The sequence below is a fragment of the Trichechus manatus genome, unplaced genomic scaffold (genome assembly GCF_000243295.1).
Source record: "Trichechus manatus latirostris isolate Lorelei unplaced genomic scaffold, TriManLat1.0 scaffold00185, whole genome shotgun sequence".
Lineage (NCBI taxonomy): Eukaryota > Metazoa > Chordata > Mammalia > Sirenia > Trichechidae > Trichechus > Trichechus manatus.
In genome coordinates, this window is record NW_004444121.1 from 3,031,948 (window position 1) to 3,051,552 (window position 19,605).

General features: G+C 49.4%; 1 protein-coding gene across 1 annotated transcript in view; it reads right to left on the bottom strand.

Annotated features, from left to right (window-relative positions):
* TSNARE1 (t-SNARE domain containing 1) overlaps window positions 1–19,605 on the bottom strand; it is a 133,803-nt gene that overhangs the window by 111,134 nt on the left and 3,064 nt on the right. The window contains exons 2-3 of the mRNA XM_004387368.1: window positions 9,674–9,826; window positions 8,058–8,528 (exon numbers count right to left, since the gene is read on the bottom strand). Coding sequence (XP_004387425.1) covers window positions 8,058–8,528; window positions 9,674–9,826 — 624 coding nt within the window. The remainder of the gene's footprint in view (window positions 1–8,057; window positions 8,529–9,673; window positions 9,827–19,605) is intronic.

A 19,605-nucleotide genomic window follows, 5' to 3' on the forward strand; every position in this document is an offset into this window, starting at 1 on the left:
GGAATATAAACAATATCGATCACTCCAAGAAGAGGAAGGGAGAAAGGAAACAAGAACAAAAGGGAAATATAGACAGCAAATAGCAAGATAGTAAATATAAATCTAAACATAATGGTATTTACATTAAAGGTAAGTGAGCTAAACCCGAGTTGTCCAATATAATAACCACTAGCCACATGTGGCAGACAAGTGTAAATTTTAATTAATTAAAACTAAATAAGACTAAAAATTCAGTTCCTCAGTTGCACTAACCACATTGCAAGTGCTCAACAGTCACATCTGACTAATGGCTACCATACTGGAAAGTGCAGATTACAGAACATTTTCATCACTGCCGAAGATTCTATTGGATACCACTATTCTGAACAGTCCAATCAAAAGGCAGAGATTGTAGGATTAGATTAAAAGCAAGGTTCGACTATTCACTGTATACAAGAAACCCATTCTAAATGTAAAATCAGATATAGCTTATAAGTAAAAAGGGTTGGAAAATATATCATGAGAAAATCATAAGAGTAAATATATCATGCATAAATCATAAGAAACTGAAGTGGACAGAGTAGAATTCAGAACATTGAATATACCTAAGAATAAAGAAGGACATTTTTATGCTGATAAAAGGATCTACTGATTAAGAAGATGAAGCAATTCTACATATGTATGTACCTAACATCACAGCTTGAAAACATATGCAGCAAAAACTGATAGAATGAAAAAGGAGAAACAAACACATCCACATTAGTCAGAGATGTCAACACTCCTCTCTCAGTAGTTAACAGAACAAGCAGACAGAAAATCATCAAGTATACAGAAAATTGAACAATACTATCAGTCAACTGGACCTGAGTGGCATATATAGGACATGCCACCCATCAACAACAGGATACGCATGCACATGGAACATTCACCAAGACAAACTAGATCTTCAGACCATAAAGCAAGTCTCAGAAAATTTATAATAACTGAAGTCATACAAAATATATTATCTGACCACAACATAATTCAACTATAAACCAACAGAGGAAAGATATCTGAAAACATTTATATCATTTGAAAATTAAACAACACACTTCACACTTTGAAATAACCACTAGTAAAAGAAATCACAAAGGAAATGGAAAATATTTTTAACTGGATGAAATGAAAATACAGCATATAAAAATGTGTATATATAAGTAAGGCAGTGCACAGAGGGAAATTTCAGCAACAACTGCTTATATTGGAAAAGAAGAAAGATGTCAAGTCAATAATCTAACAAAAGCAAATTAAACCCAAAGTAAGCAGAAGGAAGGAAATAACAGAGATGAACAGAAATCAATTAACTCTACACTGGATAAACAGAGAAAATTAACGAAACCAAAATCTGGTTCTTTAAAATGATCAAATAAATTGATAAACTTCCAGTTAGACTAATCAAGAACAAAAAAGAGAAGATACAAATTAGCAATATCAGAAAGAAAAGAGGAGATAGCACTACAGATCCTACAGGCATTAAAAGCTACTAAAGGGAACACCTTCATGCCAATAAATTTGATAAATTAGATAAACTGGACAAGTTTCTTGAAAAACATAAAATTACCAAGGCTCACTTGAAAAGCAATAGATAACCTGGATAGCACTATAACATTAAAGAAATCGGATTTGTAGTTTAAAATCTTCCCATAATGAAAACGCCAGACTCAGATGGCTTCACTGGTAAATCCCACCAAATATTTAAGGGAAGAATAATGCCAATTCTACACAAAGACTTTCAGAAAACAAAGCAGGAGGAAACACTTTCCAACTTATTTCAAGACTTATTTTACTGTTACAGTAATCACCACAGGATGATATTGACATAAGCAGACACATATAGATCAATGAAGTAAATCCATACCCGCATGGACATACAGTCAACTGATTTTAGACAAATGCACCAATGTAAATTCAATGGGGAAAAGGTAGTCTTTTCAACCAATGGTGCTGCAACAATTGGCTATTCATCGACCCTCAATCCAAAATTAACCAAACACAAAAATGAATTAAATATGGATCATGAACTTAAATGTAAAAGTTAAAACTATAAAATGTCTTTTAAAAACAGGGGGAAAAATTGTTATGACCTTCTAGTAGGTAAAGACTTATTAGGTAGGATACGAAAAACAAAAACCGTAAAAGAAAGCACTGATAATATCAAAATATAAAACTTTTGATCCTGAAAAGACACTGTTAAGAAAATTAAAAGACAAGTCAGAGCCTGAGAGAAAATATTCACAATACAGATACCTTGTGACAAAGCCCTTATATCCAGAATAAAGAGCTTATATAACACACTAAGGCAAACAATCCAATACAAAATGAACAATAGATTTGAACAGACACTACACAAAAGATATAAATGGCCAACAAGCACGTGACAAGTTGCTCAACAGCACAGAAATGAAAATTAAAACTACAATTAATGAGATACCACTACACGTCACCATAACCAAACCAAACCTGTTGCTGTTGAGCCGATTCCAACTAATAGCAACCCTATAGGACACAGCAGAAGAGCCCCACAGAGTTTCCAAGGAGTGGCTGGTGGATTTGAACTGCTGACCTTTTGGTTAGCAGCTGAATCCTTAACCACTGAGCCACCAGGTCTCCACACACCACCACAGAAGAGCTAAAATCAAAATGCCTGACAATACCAAGTGTTGACAAGGATGCAAGCAAGTGCAACTCTCATATGTGGCTTGTGGGAATTTAAAACGGTACAACCACTTTAGAAAACAGTTTGGAAATTTCTTGAAAAGTTAAACTTACACTTACCATGTGTCTAGCAATTCCACTCATAGGTATTTATCCCCCCACCTCTGAAAAGATTTTTTTTTTGTCCGCACAAAGATTTTACTAAATGTTCATAACAACCAAAGGCTGAAAAGAATGCCACCAGCATCGTCCGGGGAATGGAGCCCAACTTGTGGTATCCCAGAGGGTGGAGCACTGCTAAGGAAGAAGAAGGGAGGGAGCCGTGTACAGGCAACAAGTGTGGATGGCCCTCAAGGTATGATGCTGAGGATGGAGGTCAGACACGGGAGTACAGATCAGGTGATCCCACGCACGTGAAACTCCAAAAAGAGAAATGGAATGTATAGTGGCAGAAAGCAAACCCGTGGTTGCCTTGGCTTGGGCTGAGGTGGTGGGTGGTGACTGACTGAAGGGGCATGGGGAACCCTCTGAGGTCACGGAAATGCTCTTTCCTGTCACTGTGGTGGGCTGCATGGGTGTGTGTTGGTCAAATCTCATTAAACCGTACCCTTAAAGCAGCTGTCATATTTTGTATATAAACTAGACTTCCATGAAGCGGTATCCTGGGCTCCAGATGTGGGGTACGGGAGAAGCCCATGCCCAGAGTACCTGCACCCACTGCCTCCCCTCGCCACCTGCCGCCCCCACCCAGCCACGTCTCCCCAGCACCAAGCCCCCCAGCCTGGCCCACTGTCCTCCCAGCAGAGGCCATGGGCAGGGCCTCCTGACAGAGCTCCAGCCCTCCCCACATGGCTCAGAGCTGCCTCTCCCCTCCCACAGCCAGGATGGTCTTCCTCAGGACAAGGGCCAGTCCACCTTTCTCCTCCTAGTTTCCAGACTAGGATCTGACTCACACAGATTCCCAGGAACAAGCTGACTAAAGGAGCAAGGCCGTGACAGAGGGAGCCCCGTGAACACCCTGTCCTGTCATGGGGCCAGGCCACAGGCTCACCCACCTCCTCCTCCAGAGCACCCGGCCCTCCGCCCTCTCAGGGGACACTCTCTACCCAGGCCGCCATCCCTCGTCCCACAGCAAAGCTAAAGGTCAGCACCGTGTGCCATCGACACAGCTCTCCTGTGTGGGGAGTAGGGCACCATCGCCCCATGTCACAAGGTCCCCGAGGTAAGCAGCTTGCTGGGCCCAAATACACCCCAGGCTTCCTGTCCCTTCTCACTTCACCCTGGGGGCCAAACAGTCACTTCAGGCAGGTGTCACAGGAAAAGGAAGCAGGCGGGAGGCGCAGCCCTGCTTTGGGGGGGCTCCCGGCCTAGATGGAGAAACAGGGCTCCCACCCCACAGCCAACAATGACACAGTCAGAGGGACCCCAGGACACAGTTTCTGGGGGTCCGAAGCGTCCCCCCAGAAACAGTCAGTGGGCCGGCACTGTGAGGCTCCGAGGAGGTGCAGAGGGAGGCCTCCCAGAACCAGACACCCCAGGCTGGGCCCGCATCCCTGAGGGAGCCCAAGAGGAGCCACGGTCCCTAGTCCTCTGTCCCAGCCCCGCCAGAGAAGAGAGGAAACCTCATTTTCAGTATTCTACGTGCATGACCCCGAGCAGCTGCACCAGCACACGGCAAGCTGCGAGAAGAACTAGGCGGAGCTCACCGGGCGATTCACCTCCCCGCGTGCCACCCACCCTTGCTCCCGCTGTGAGCGAGATAATGGGCCATTCTAAACAGGACCACAAAAAGCAAGAGCCCCCACGCCCCCGCCGGCCGCCTGCATCTCCCCATGGTGCTGGGCCCTATCTGCCCGCTGCAGAAAGGGGAACAAGGACTTAAAATGCTCGTGGCAACCACGCTCTACCACGAGGTCCAGGCCCTCTACCTGCTCTAATCAGCAGCCCCCAGTGAACCAGGGCCCAAGGGCACCTGCAGCAGCGGGGGGCCAGCATTCACAGAGAAGGGAGGCCACCCGGGTGACAGCGAGAGGGACACCGCGCCACACAGCCACCACCAACACGGGGACCTGCCCGCAGGAACCCCCCTCGGCGCAGGGGCCTCCCCTCAGGAACCCCCTCGGCGCAGGGGCCTCCCCTCAGGAGGGCCCAGGCCTGCCTCTGCCCTAGCCACCCCACTACCAGGAAAGACCCCACCATGGTGCCCCCCTGGCCTGGTGACCCCCTCTCTGCCCACCCCATCCTCACCCACAAACGGTGGGCAGACTGAAGGGCCAGGGTCCCGACTCAGCTCCAGTGGAGAGCGAGCAACAACACTGTCCTGTGTGTGGCCCCGGGCCTCTCCCCGAGAGAAGGAGGCGGGCTGGTGCTCTCAGGTCAAGTCTCCCGGGGCCTGACACGTCCCCACGCTGCACCTCAGTTTCCTTCTCGGGTAATAGGGGCCACTGCACAGGCCAAGTGGGACCCACTGAGTTCATAGCCTCAGAGATCCCAGTGCTCCATAACCCCCAGCCAGCACACAGGCAGGACTTGACAAATTCCACAATGTTGAGTCCCACTAACAACACCATGGATAATGGCCCCAACGACACTGCCATCCCTCCTTACTGCCACTCGGGCATGACCATGGCCCCATGATGACACTGACATCCACACTGCCATGGACTGAACTGTGTCCCCCAAAAATATGAGCATCAATTTGGCTGGGCCATGATTCCCAGTACTGTGTGACTGTCTGCCACTTTGTCATCTGATGTGATTTTCCTGTGTGTTGTAAATCCTACCTTTATGATGTTGATGAGATGGATTAGCGGCAGTTACGCTGATGAGATCTACAAGACTAGATTGTATCTTAAGTTACATATCTCTTTTGAGATATAAAGAAGAGAAGCGAGCAGAGAGACAAGGGGACCTCACACCACCAAGAAAGCAATGCCAGGATCAGAGCGTGTCCTTTGGACCCGGGGTTCCTGCGCAGAGAAGCTCCTAGACCAGGGGAAGACTGAGGACAAGGATATTCCTCCAGAGCCGACAAAGAGAGAAAGCCTTCCCCTGGAGCTGCTGCCCTGAACTTGGACTTCTAGACTACTAGACCACGTCTGTTAAAGCCATCCACCTGTGGTATTTCTCTTATAGCAGCACTAGATGGCTAAGACATCCACCATCACCACCCAGGCACGGCCGCGGCCCCCTGACGATGCTGTCTGGCCTTCTCGAAGCGCACAGCTGAGCCTCCACAGCTTTTAAGAATGAACCGCCCATTCTCACACAGCACAGAGCAGAAAGGGGAGGTCGGAGTGAAAATGGGGTTCCGCTCCCGAGCACAGGGTGTGCCTTTAGAAGCAGCCATTCTCCCAGGCCCTGCCAGGAAAGGGGCTGCACTCCAACTCTGCCGAAAGGAACAGCTATGTGGCGACCCTCCCTGCTGCGCCGAGGGGCCAACCCAGCACACTTCTGCCGTGAGGCCCCCGCCCAGGCCAGCTCCATGTCCGCCCCTCGTCCAGGCACAGCCCCCTCGCCAGCCCTGCTCCTTGTCACACACACCTCATGTGAGGTCTGACCACACGCTGGCTTAGCTCCCGGGCTCCACCGTCTCAGCCATGTCCAGCAGGGCAGATGCCTCTGTCCTCACTGATCCCGGGCCTGGGCGTGGGCCAGGTCCAAGCTGATGTCCTGAGGGGCGACTCGTCCTGACCTGCTATGGCCCACGCTCTAGGGACCCCACCCCACTCCAGACGGTGGGACAGGGCTGAGCAGCTCACAGCAGAGTGGGACCCCATCGCTTTGTGGCTGGAGCCCAGCGCAGAGACACACGGCGCCATGATCCCTGTCCAGCTCGGGTGGTGGAGGGGTGGCTGCTGCTGTGAAGTGTTAGCAGGCAGGGCGGGAAGCGTGCTCCATGGGCCGCAGCACTGTCTGCACCTTGTTCCTGTTCCCCAGCAGCTGTCTGCCCCCGACTCTGAGCCCCCCGACGGCAGCCTGGCAGGGAGGCTTCCGTGGACAAGACAGACCCCAGCTGAGATGTTCCCCTGTGCCGACGGCCGGGGGAGACACTTGGCCAGAGCATCAGGGGCCACAGGGAAAGGGCAGGAGGTAGAGAAAGTCCCCTCTCCCAGGTGTCAATATGCCCGTTTCCACCTTCCGGCGTGATAACCCCGCTGGGAGGCCGCTGGGAGGATGTTAAACCATCCCAGAGCATCTGCGTCCAATCGCAGGCTGTAACCCAAGTCACAGGTCAAATAAGTCACAATGAGCAGCTTCTTAGGAAGGGATGGGATGGAGCAGAACAAGACAGAACAAGACGGTGATGACAGCCTGACACAGGCGAGGACAGCCTACACACGAAGCGCTGTCTTGAAAACCCTGCATTTCGGTTGTGTGTATAACCGAGCTACGATACACACACGTCTGGCTATAGGTCATGGCCCCCCGTTTGACCTGGAAGACCTTGAGAGCATCTCTCATTCTCTGCGTGGGCTCGGCTCTCAGCTCTGGGCCGGGAGAAGAGCTAAGGCAAGAGCTAAGCAGGAAGTGAAATTTTCTTTTAAAGCTCTGTCATGGATTGAATTGTGTCCCCCAAAAATATCTGTCATCTTGGCTGGGCCATGATTCCCAGTATTGTATGATTGTGTATCATTTTTTAATCTGATGTGATTTCCTTATGTGTTGTAAATTCAATCACTATGATCTAATAAGATGGATTAGCGGCAGTTATACCGATGAGGTCTACAAGATTGGATAGTGTCTTAATCCGATCGCTTTTGAGATATAAAACAGAGAAGCAAGCAGAGACACATAGGAACCTCATACCACCAAGAAAGCAGTGCCAGAACAGAGTGTGTCCTTTGGACCTGAGGTTCCTGCGCTGAGATGCTCCCAGACCAAGGGAAGATTGATGCATCACAAGGACCTTCCTCCAGAGCCGACAAAGAGAAAGTCTTCTCCTAGAGCTGGTGCCCTGAATTTGGACTTGTCGCCTACTGGACTGTGAGAGAATAAACTTCTCTTTGTTAAAGCCATCCACTTGTGGTATTTCTGTTAGAGCAGCACCAGATGACCAAGACGAGCTCTCTCGGTACTTTAACAACATTTGCCGAGTGCAATAACGGATGGATGGGTGGGTGATTGCTGAACGGGTAAGAGAATGAAGAAAAATCATGCAGATGATGACAGGGACGGTGGTGAAGAGGAGGAAGAGGAAGAAGAAAATGGAGAAAGAGGAGGAGCTCCTCGTGGATGAGGACGAGGAGGAGGAGAAAGAGCAGGAAGGTGGCCCCTGTGGAGGAGGAGGAGGGGAGGGCAGCTGCCAGTGGGACGCTAACAGGTCCCCGCGGCAGAGGCCAGGAGAGGGCCGGCCCCGGGGGCTGAGCCTGGCAGGAACTCACCTCTGGGAGGCTCCAGATCAACGCCCTCGGGGGCCAGGGCCTGGCAGGAGAAAGTCCTGGCCACCACCTGCTCCACGGGCGTAAGGGTCAGGGCCAGGGGCTTGCCAGCGTCAGGCCCGGGGGCCGCCTTGCGTAGCTCACCCAGCTTGCGGCGCACCGCGGCGCGCAGGTCCCGCCACTTGTGCTTGAGGTCGACCACGTCGCGGCGGCAGTAGCCGAGCGCGTTCACGGCCTGCAGGATGCGGCCCCACGTGCGGTACCTGCGGGCCGGCTCAGCCTTGGGCAGCTCCGTGCCAAAGAGCAGCTGGTGGTGCTTGCTGACCTGGGCCACCAGGACCTCCGTCTCCTGCGGGCAAAAGTTGGGCTTCCTCTTCTTGGTCCGGGCAGCGCCAGGCCCTGCGACGCGGCCCAAGGGCCCGGCGACCGCCGTGGGCTCTGGCGTCCAGCTGCCTTCGGGAGTGACTCCTGGTCCTGGAATGGCACCAAAAGGCGGGTGTTGAAAGGGCACAGCCGGCGGGGCGGCAGCTGCTCCGGCATTGTCAGGGTGCCTCCACGTGGCTTCTGCTTCGGGGAGCCGCTGATCTCCCGACTTGCCCTCCCTGCCGCCGTCCAGAGCCTTGGCCTGGCTGGATGCTACTTAATGTCCTGGGCCACTGTGTCCCCATCTCAAAACAGGGATCACACTGAGCTGCCTGCTCTGCACCCATAGGGGCAAAGGGGCCAAGACATGGGACGGCCCTGCCCTCCACCCTCTCCCGTCCTCAGTCCGGGGCCAGCTGCTCCTGCACACCAGGCCGAGGTCCAGCCCCCTCCTCCTGCACACCCAGGCCCCCCACCTCCTGCACACCGGGCCGGGCCCAGCCCTCTCTGCACAGGCCAGGCCCTCTGTACCTCCTGGGAATCCCATGACCACAAACCCTCGGGGACACAGCCTATCCCCTGCCTAGCGTGGGGAGCCCCTGTGAGCGCTGTCCTCACCCCCGCTCCACACATGACAGAGGCCCTCTGTGACCCACAACCCTCCTCTCCAGCTCCCGGCATGGGGTCCGGGCAGGGTCCCTCTGCCTCCACCTGTGTGGGCTCCCTCACCCCTCACACCATGCCCTCCTGAGGGTGGTGCCCCTCATTCCGCACCATCGGAGGCTCCACAAGGTCAGAGGCTGGCTCCCCCGTCCATCACAGGTTTCCAAATAAAGGTCTGGGCCCCCACCAGCTCATGCCTCCAGAGGGCAGGGACAGTGTCCCCCCACTGAAGGGCCCAGCGGGCAGATCACGTCTCAGGAGAAGTACTCAGGGGCAGCAGCTCCACCCGCTCCTGCCGTCCCACCCCAGGAGCACCCAGACGAAGACCCCTGCTGGCCCACCTCTGCAGGGCCCCTCACCTTGCTCAGCACGGAGGCCACCCCGCTGTACCCTCGCCCAGCCCCGCAGGGAGACCCTGCTCCGGGACACAGCTCTGATGCACCCCGACTCTGGGTGGGGGCCCTTCACTCCCGCGCGTGCCTCCCCACAGCTCAATGCTGCCAAGGCACCCCGCCTGAACCCCAGCTTCCATTCCTCCTGGCCTCTCCGAGCGGCCTTCCCGGGACCCCAGCCCAACATCCGAGGGGAAGTACCTCGCTTCCGGGCCCGCGGGCCTCTGGGCATGCCCACCGCTGGCCCCAGGCGGCCTTCCCCGTCCTTCCCCACATGGGGCTCCTGTGGGCTGCGCTCTGGCGATGGGCAGGGGAAGTGGCGGATTCCATACTCCGTCCAACACTTAGCGCACTCTACGACAGCAAGGACAGCCACAGTTACTCCCACCAGCCACAGCATGGCGGCACAGCCCCACAGCGACCGCGGGGCATGCCTCGGAAACCTCCTCCAGGAAGCCTGCCCTGGTTGCCGCAGCCCAGGAACGCCCCCTTTTGTGGCCCTGCCAGCACTGGGCTCAAACATTGAGATGTTCGGGACCTCTCTCTAAATTCAGCTGCCCTGAAAGGTTATCCTAACCAGGTGGGGCCCCCGCAGGGCCCCTCAAATGTGGCCTGCGGCCAGGCAGGCTGGGACAGGTGCTACCAGCCTGTGACCAGCGAGAACACAAATGGAGGAGGCTTTGGAGATGTTTACCGCGATTCGAAATTTCCGCAGCATCCACGCACGTGATGTTTTACTGCGGTTTACGAAGTCCCGTTCTATGCTGTGTCAGCAGTGGAAAAAGGCCCTCCTCCCTGAGTGTGACTCAGAGCTGTGGGGCAGTGCGGTCTGCCTGTCCATCCTCCCCGCGTCCAGACGGCACCCGGCGCAGGTCAGGCTCAGGGAGAACGCGTCTTCATTTTCACTGTGATGATACTCGTTTATTCAAAAACGTTCTTGGGCACGTTTGTCTGAAATTCATCGATCCTAAGACGCACCTTATGGAAATCTTTTATCATCTCTGGAGTTGGGATGTGCCTTTCCGTCCGTGGCACCTCAGACTCAGTAGTTCACGGTGTGTGCTCAGAGGCCACAAAACGCCCCGTGTGCCTGTCCCTGGTCTGTGGGACTCCTTCTCTCTGGGCTCCCCCCAGCAGAAGGTAGGAGGCGGTTTCAAAGAACACAGGCTTCAGTGCGTGGTGGGGGATGCGGGAGACGCGCTCTCTGACCCCAGGAACCGCCTCTGCAAGGTCCCCGGCTGCTACGGTCGGCCCCGGGTTACCACTCGGCTCTTTGGAGAGGCCCTGTGTCCCACAGCTGCCGGCTCCACGTCGCTGCCCGAGAGACAGTGCTCTGGTCAGCCTGTGCCCTTGTCCCTCTGAGGGGACACTGCAGCCAGCGCAGTGGGCATGGAGGGACTGCCCCCTCGGGTGGGAGACATCCCAGAAGGCCACCGACCCTCCTCCTGGCTCCAGGCAGGGCCACCCACACCGCACGGGCATCCTGCTGGTTCCACTAAGAGAGAGACATGCGCCTCTCACTCATGGAGCAGCCTCCTGCTCCTGGAACCCTAACCACTCGTCCTTCGAGCTCCTGGATGGAAGGGGGGACAGGGCAGGACACGAGCCGAGCGGAGCACGCGTCCAGAGGGCGTCCAGACATTTCCTCCAGCACCTGGTACAAGTGCACACACACTCAGGCAGGGCAGTCATGCGGCATGGACGGTGCACGACAGCCAGCCGTCACTCACTCACGCTCTCACTCACTCACACTCACTCTCTCACACTCACTCTCACCCTCTCTCTCATACACTCACTCTCATTCACTCACACACTCTCACACACACTCATTCACACTCACTCACTCTCTCACACTCATACACTCACACTCTCACTCTCACACACTCTCACACTCACACACACTCACACTCACACTCATTCACACACTCACACTCATTCACACACTCACACTCATTCACTCACTCTCACACTCATTCACACTCACTCTCACTCACACACTCATTCACACACTCATTCACTCTCACACACACTCATTCACTCACACACACTCACTCACATTCACACACACTCACTCTCACACTCACATTCTCACACACTCTCATTCACACACACTCTCACACTCACACTCAATCACACACACTCATTCACACTCACACACACACACTCTCACATTCACACTCACACTCATTCACACATTCACACACTCTCATTCACTCACACACTCACACACTCACACACTCTCACACTCATTCTCTCACTCACTCATTCATTCACGGGCTGTCTCCCCAGGCAAGCCCAGCACACGTGACTGCAATGTCTGCGTCCTGGGCGGGGGTTTGCGCACCGCTCCCCTAAGCTGGATTCTGACGCGTCCCCAAGTTACGCCTCATAAGTCACACTGTCGCCAGCTCTGTCTGTCCTCTGCTCACCTCCTCGGAGTCCAAGAAGAGGCATGCCTGGGCCACGAGAGGGAATGTTCTGGAGTCCTGACGCTCACTGCCAAAACCCCCGGTGTGGCTGGTGCTCCCATGCGCTCCTGGAAGCAGGGACAGCCTCACCTCTGTTCCCCGGTGGGGCGTTCCCCTCACCACTCTCTGCTCCATCACAGCCAGGGTGACATCTAACTGCCCTTTTCACGTCTGCATCTCTGGTCTCTAGCGAGACTTGGGAGCCATCTACACGTCCGATCTGTTCAAGACCTGGCCCGTTATTATGGAAATATGGGAGTTTCTTCCTGTTTATTGGAGTTCTATTTATATATGGTAACAAAGGAGCCCTGGTGGCACAGTGGTTAAGTGCTTGGCTAGTAACCGAAGGGTCAGTGGTTCGAACCCACCAGCCACTCCGCGGGAGAGAGATGTGGCAGTCTGCTTCTGTAAAGATGACAGCCTTGGAAACCCTATGGAGCAGTTCTCCTCTGCCCTACAGTGTGGCTAGGAGTCAGAATGAACTCGACAGTGGTGGGTTCTGTGTATGGTGACGACCCGCCAGCTGGCTGTTGGCTGCATTTGTTTAGGATGGAGACAGTTCATGAAGTGAGGCTCTGCACAATCACCGACGGGGTCGCCCAGGTGACCCAAGTCACTACGGAAACCGCGTGGCCTACCGCAAACTGAAAAAAAACCAGTTGCCGAGTGGATTCTGACTCTCCGTGACCCCACGTGTGCACATTAGAACTACTCCACAGGGTCTTCGAGGCTGTGGCCTCTCAGAACAGATCTCCAGGCCTGTCTTCCAAGCTGCCTCTGGGTGGGTTTGAACCACCAGACTTTTGGCTAGTAGTCGAGCACTCCGGTAGAAGTGGCTGCTTCTGCACACAGTAGGTCTAACGTCAAGGGGGGGGTCTCTTCCAGGCCCACTACCCTGCTCAGAAGGCCTTTCACGGCCCTTACCTGCCTCTAAGACTCAGCCCCAGCCGCCTCCCCAAGGAGCCTTCCCAGGTCAGCCCAGGCAAGAACCACCATGTCCTCTGGGAAGGCCTGGTCCTTACTTGACTCGGAATCTTGGGGGCTGGGGGCATTTCGTGGTTTTATCTCATTTTCCCCAATGCAGTCTAACCTGAGGGTGGAGACAGGTTATGATTACCTCTGTGCACTGCTCCGTAAAGAGACAGAGAGCCAGACACAGCCAGCATCCCAAAAGCAGCCCCCAGAATGAACAATGTTCAGAGAATCAGGAAAATACACATCATCTTCCGACAGAAATGCAATTACATTAGAAATAACTCTTCAAAGACAACCAGAAAAAGACACATATGTTTGGGAATTATAAATATACTTCTAAATAACTCATGGACCAAGATGAAATCATAATGAAAATTAGAAAATATTTAGAACTGAACCACCACAAACATACTATATATTAAAAATGTGTGATGTTCAACTAAAGCAGTGATTATGTGGAAATTTATAATCATAAATGCTTTCATTAGAAGATAACAAAGCCTAAGTATTAATGAGATAAGCATCCAAACTGAGAATAAGAAAAATGAAAAGCATCGACTCAGAAAGAGGAGGAAAACAACAAAAATACAAGAAGAAATTAATTAAATTTAAAAGCCAACATGTAAGAGAACAGATCAAGAAAACAAGCTAGTTCTTTGCAAAAACTTATAAAATTGCCAAGCCTCTGTCAACGCTGATTTAAAAAAAAATAAAAATAAGGAAGGCACAGATAGATGATATTAGGAATGAAAAAGGGGATATGAGTCAGATACTGCCAACATTAATAACAATAAACCACCACGACCACCAAGGCTGACCCTTGCACAGCCTGACCGTGCACCTGGCACAGACTCAGTGCTTCTACCTGTGCGTGCTCATTCCATCTTCACAACAGCCCCATGACGGAGGTCTGTTGTCACCCACACTGTCAGATGGTCAGGCTACACAGCTAGTGTGCAGCAGAGCAGGCAGAGATTTGAAATGAAGCCATCCGGTTTCCGAGCCCAGGCTCTTACCCGCTATGCGATGCTGCCCTAGTGCCATCCTTGACAATGCGAGGCTGTTGTAGACAACTTTCTTCCAAATTTATTTTATTTTATTGACATTTAAAAAGACACACTTCCCAAAAAATGCGGTGTAGCAAAACTGACTCAAGAAGAAATGGAGAACTTGAATAGCTCTTTACAACTAGAGAAATTGAATTGGTAGTCAAAAATCTTTCCACAAAGAAAACACCAGGCCCACATAGTTTGATAGTTTGATAGAAATTCCAAAACATTCAAGAAACACGTAATTCCACACTTCCACAAACTCACAGACACATAATCACCACTTCTACTCAACATTGTAATAGAGGCTCCAGCCAGCTCAGGATGGCAGGGAAAAAATAAAAAGTGAAAGAACTGAAAAAGACAAAGCTGTCCTAAGTCACAAATGATGTTATCTATACAGAAAACTCAAAAGAATCTACAGAGAAAATATTACAATTAATAAAGGGTTTAGCAAAACGGCTGGATAAAAAATCAGTGAACAAAAACCAATGCCACTCTACAAGAAAAAACCCGGTGTTTTCAACAAATTCACTTCAAGAGAATTAAAAAATAAAGATGTGGGTGGACCTAGAGATTAGGAGACTTAAGAGACAAACCAACCAACTGCAATATGGGATAGTATTTGCATCCTGATTCAAACACGCAACTGTTAAAAAAAAAATGGTGACATTTATGATGCAAGTGAAAATCTGAATGATGGATATATTTGTTGCTACATTTTAGATATTATAATGGTATCTTAGTTATGTTAAAACCCAGCCCTCTGATTCCTCAAAAGTATAACCCAGAATTACCATATGACCCAGCAATGCCACTCCTAGATTTATCCACTAGACTGGAAAGCAGAGAGGCAAACAGAGACTTGTGCAGCAATGTTCACTGCAGCACCACTCACAACAGCCGAGGGTGGAAACAATCCAAGAGTCTACCAACAGATGGTGGATCAGCAAGATGTGGTCCATCCATACAATGGAATATTACTCGGTCAGGCAGAGAAATGAAGTCCCGACACACGCTACTACATGCATGAACCTTGCAAACATTATGCTGAGCAAAACAAACCACACGCAAAGGACAAACACTGTGTGACCCCGTTACATGAAATATCTAGGACGGGCAAATGCAAAGAGACCAAAGTTTATTAGTGATTACCAGAGGCTGGGGGGCAGGGAGAGGAACGCGACAGGATTGCTGAAGACATACTGAGTTTCCGCTTCAAAAAAACCCATTGCCTTCAAGTCGATTCTGACTCACGGCGATCCTATGGGACAGAGTAGAACTGCCCCATAGCATTTCCAAGCAGCTGCTGGTGGATTCAAACTGCTGACCTTTTGGTTAGCAGCCTGAGCTCTTAACCACTGTGCCACCAGGGCCTCTGAGCTTCTGCTTAGGGGGATGAAAAACATCTGGAAATTGACAGTGGTGACAGCTGCACAACACAGTGAGCGTAATTACTGTCACTGAATTACACGTATAAAAAATTGAAATGGCTGGAGAGGGCTGACATGTTGTGGGGTTGTTAACCAATGTCATAAAACGATATGTATACTACTGTTTCATGAGAAACTATTTGTTCTGTAAGCCTTCACTCGAAGTACAGTAAAAAAAAAAAATTGAAGTAGCAAATGTTTTCTTAAATCTATTATAACAGAATAGAAAAAAAAATTATTATAAAAAGGAGACCTTCTCTTTTAGAGATAAAACCAATCACTGTCAAGTCGGCTCTGACTCATGGTGACCCCATGTGTGTCAGAGTAGAACTGTGCTCCATAGGGTTTTCAATGGCTGATTTTTCTGAAGTAGACTGCCAGGCCTTTCTTCCCAGGTGCTTCAAACCACCAGCCTTTTGGTTAGCAGCAAGCGTGTTAACTGTCTGCGCCGCCCAGGGACTCCGTTAAGAGGTACACCCTGAATATTAACAGCTGAGATGACTGCCGTCTGGGATCTACTTCACGATGATACAGAAGGCGAGGCAGTGAGGGCGAAAACGAGGCTATGTGGCCGTGAGCTGACAACGGACGGGAGTATCTTAGGTTCATTATGTTCCTGTCTCTTTCTGCATACCACTGAAATTTTCCTTATTTAAAAAGTTAAAAAGTAAAATATTTAAAAATAAATAAAATCTCTGGGCTTTCTTTTAAAAAAAAAAAATCAAAAACAAAAAACCATGTGCACGCACACCAGCAACAAACATTTGTAAACTGTAATATTCAGAATGGTACCGTTTATAACACCAGCAAATCTTCTTCATTTTGTTAGAGAAAATGTAAGGTCTTTATGGATAAAAATATAAAACTTTATTGAAAAACATTACAGAAGACCTCATAATACAAAGACATAACATGTTCATGGATTGGAAGACTTGGAATTAGAAGGATGCTAACACCCCCCACATTAACCCAGTGGATGCAAAGCAAATGCAATAAAAATCCCAATGGTTTAACAAGGTGATTCTCAAATTTATGCTCGACAACCAAGGGCTAAAAACAGCCAGGACATTACTGCAGAAAAACCAAGGTGGGCCACTTGCCCTAAAAGATATCAAGAATTATTATAAAGCCGTAGCAATGAAGACAGAGTCTGGCACAGGAGTAGAAAAATTGACAAGGGAAACTTTATTATCACAGAGCTGGCATTGCAGGTCTGTAGAAAAGGGGTAGAATTTTCCATAAATAGTTCTGGGACAACTAATTATTCAAATAGAGAAAACTGAAATAGAATTCCCATCACCCCACTTCGCAAACACAGAAATCAATTCCAGGTGAATTAGACTTAAACATGCAAAAAAATATATAAAATCATTAGAGAAAAGTACAGGATAATATAATCTTGTGGTAGAATTTTTTCAACTAAATAGAAAAACGCAGACCAAAACAGAAATGATGGATAAATTCGAGTATTTTATAATTAAGAACTTCTGTTCATCACCAGCCAAAACCAGAAGAAAATCTTTGCAATGCACTGAACTCACAAGGCTCCATTACAGGATATACAAAGAAACCTCGCAGATCATAAAAACAAGACAAACCCAAAAGCAAAGTCAGCCAAAGGGGGTAACTAACGGGGAAACGCAAATGTCCAACAAACAAACGCCGAGACTCGCGATCCCACCAAGTTACCAGAGAACCCCAAGTGCAAACGGAGGGGCCATTTCAAACCCACCCCAGAAGGGCCACAGAGAAAATGTTGGACAGGATGCAGTGCTGACAAGGATGTGGAGAAAAGAGAACGCGGATGTGCCGCTGGGCGGAGCGCGTGTTCCTCCCGGAGGTGGGAGCGTGCTGGCCTGGCCACGGGGACCCCGTCCTGCGATGGAGAAACTCGACCAACGAGAGCTGTGGGAGTGAGCAGGACCCAAGCTAAGCGTCCCTCAGACGGAGAGTAGGTGCAGCTCCTGGTGCAGACACACCACAAAACACGGAGCCACGGGACAAGTGGGAGGGTCACAGCTCCACAACAAGGCCACAGCTGCCCAGCAAACTGCAGACACCACAGACAGCATGAGGAGCCCTGGTGGCACACACAGGTAAGCGTGCACTGCCAACTGAAAGATCGGTGGTTCAAACCCACCCAGCGGCTCCCCAGGACAAAGACCTGTCCATCTGCTCCTGTAAAGACCACAGCCTAGAAAACCCTATGGGCCCAGTTTTACTCTGTCACATGAGGTCACTACGAGTTGGAATTGACTCAATGGGACACAACAACAAAGACAACAAACAGTGTGATTCCTTAAATAAAGCTCACGCACACACAACCCTCAACAGAGACTGTCCAGGGATATAAAGACACTTAGGTCAGACTAGGAAGAAAAGCAGCGAAGTGATGCATCTACGATTCGGGGGGAGGAGGAAAGGAGATGGGGCTGGGAAATGGTGGTGGTTAGCTGGGTGTCCGAGTCAGCGACCTTTAAAATATATATTATATACATACCCGTGCACACATATACATGCATACATACACAAATATTCATTGTGTATATGTGTACATATGCGTATATACGTTTACATATGTATATGTATGCATACGTGTGTATGTGTGTGTATGTGTATATATGTATATGTGTGTGTACGTATGTGAGGTTATGTGTATATAAGAAAATTCAAACCAAAGCCACTGCCACTGAGTTGATTCCACCTTACAGCGATTACTATGTATTATATATATACGCTACTACAATACACATACTCACCTGTCAGTTTGTCATACTGGGGTGGCTTCATGTTGCTGTGACGCTGGAAAATATGCCAGCAGTATTTCAAATACCAACATGGTCACACATGGTGGACAGGTTTCAGCGGAGCTTCCCGACTCAGACAGACTAGGAAAAAACCTGGTGACCCACTTCTAAAACAATTGGCCAATGAAACTCTTACGAACGGCAGTGAAACATCATCTGTAATAGTGCCGGAAGATGAGCCCCTCAGGTTGGAAGGCAGTCAAAAGACGACTGGGGAAGACCTGCCTCCTCAAAATACAGTTGACCTTAATGACGTGGACGGAGTCAAGCTTTCGGGACCTTCATTGGCTGATGTGGCATAACTCAAAATGAGAAGAAATAGCTGCAAACATCCATTAATAATTGGAACATGGAATGTATGAATTATGAATCTAGGAAAATTGGAAGTTGTAAAAAATGAAATAGAACCCTTGAAGATGGATATCCTAGGCATTAGTGAGCTGAAATGGACTGGTAGTTCCCATTTTGAATCAGAGAGTCATACGGTCTACCATGCTGGGAGTGACAAATTGAAGAGGAATGGCATTACATTCATTGTCAGAAAGAACATTTCCAGATCTATCCTGAAATACAACGCTGTCCGTGATAGGATAATATCCACACATCTACAAGGAAGACCAGTTAATATGACTATTATTCAAATTTACACACCAATCACTAAGGCCAAAGATGAAGACATCGAAGATTTTTACCAACTTCCGCAGTCTGAAATTGATCAAACCTGCAGACAAGATGCATTGATAATCACTAGTGATTGGAATGTGAAAGTTGAAAACAAAGAAAAGGAATCAGTAGTTGGAAAATATGTACTTGGTGAAAGAAAGGACATTGGCGATCAAATGATAGAACTTTGCAAGACCAACGACCTATTCGCTGGAAATACCTTTTTTCAACAACATAAACAGCGACTGTACACATGGACCTCAGCAGATGGAATACACAGGAATCAAATCGACTACATCTGTGGAAAGAGACGGTGGAGAAGCTTGTATCATTAGTCAGAACAAGGCCAGGGGCCGACTGCAGAACAGACCATCAATTGCTCATACGCAAGTTCAAGCTGAAGAAAATTAAAGTAAGTCCACGAGAGCCAAAGTACGACCTTGAGTATATCCCACCTGAATTTAGACACCATCTCAAGAATAGATTTGACGGGATAAACACTAATGACCAAAGATCTGACAAGTTGTGGGATGTCATCAGGGACATCATACATGAAGAAAGCAAAAGGTCATTAAAAAGACGGGAAAGAAAGGAAAGACCAAAATGGATGTCAGAAGAGACTCTGAAACTTGCTCTTGAACACAGAGTAGCTATAGCAAACAGAAGAAATAATAAGTAAAAGAGCTGAACAGAAGATTTCAAAAGTAGACTGAGAAGACAGAGTAAAGTATTATAATG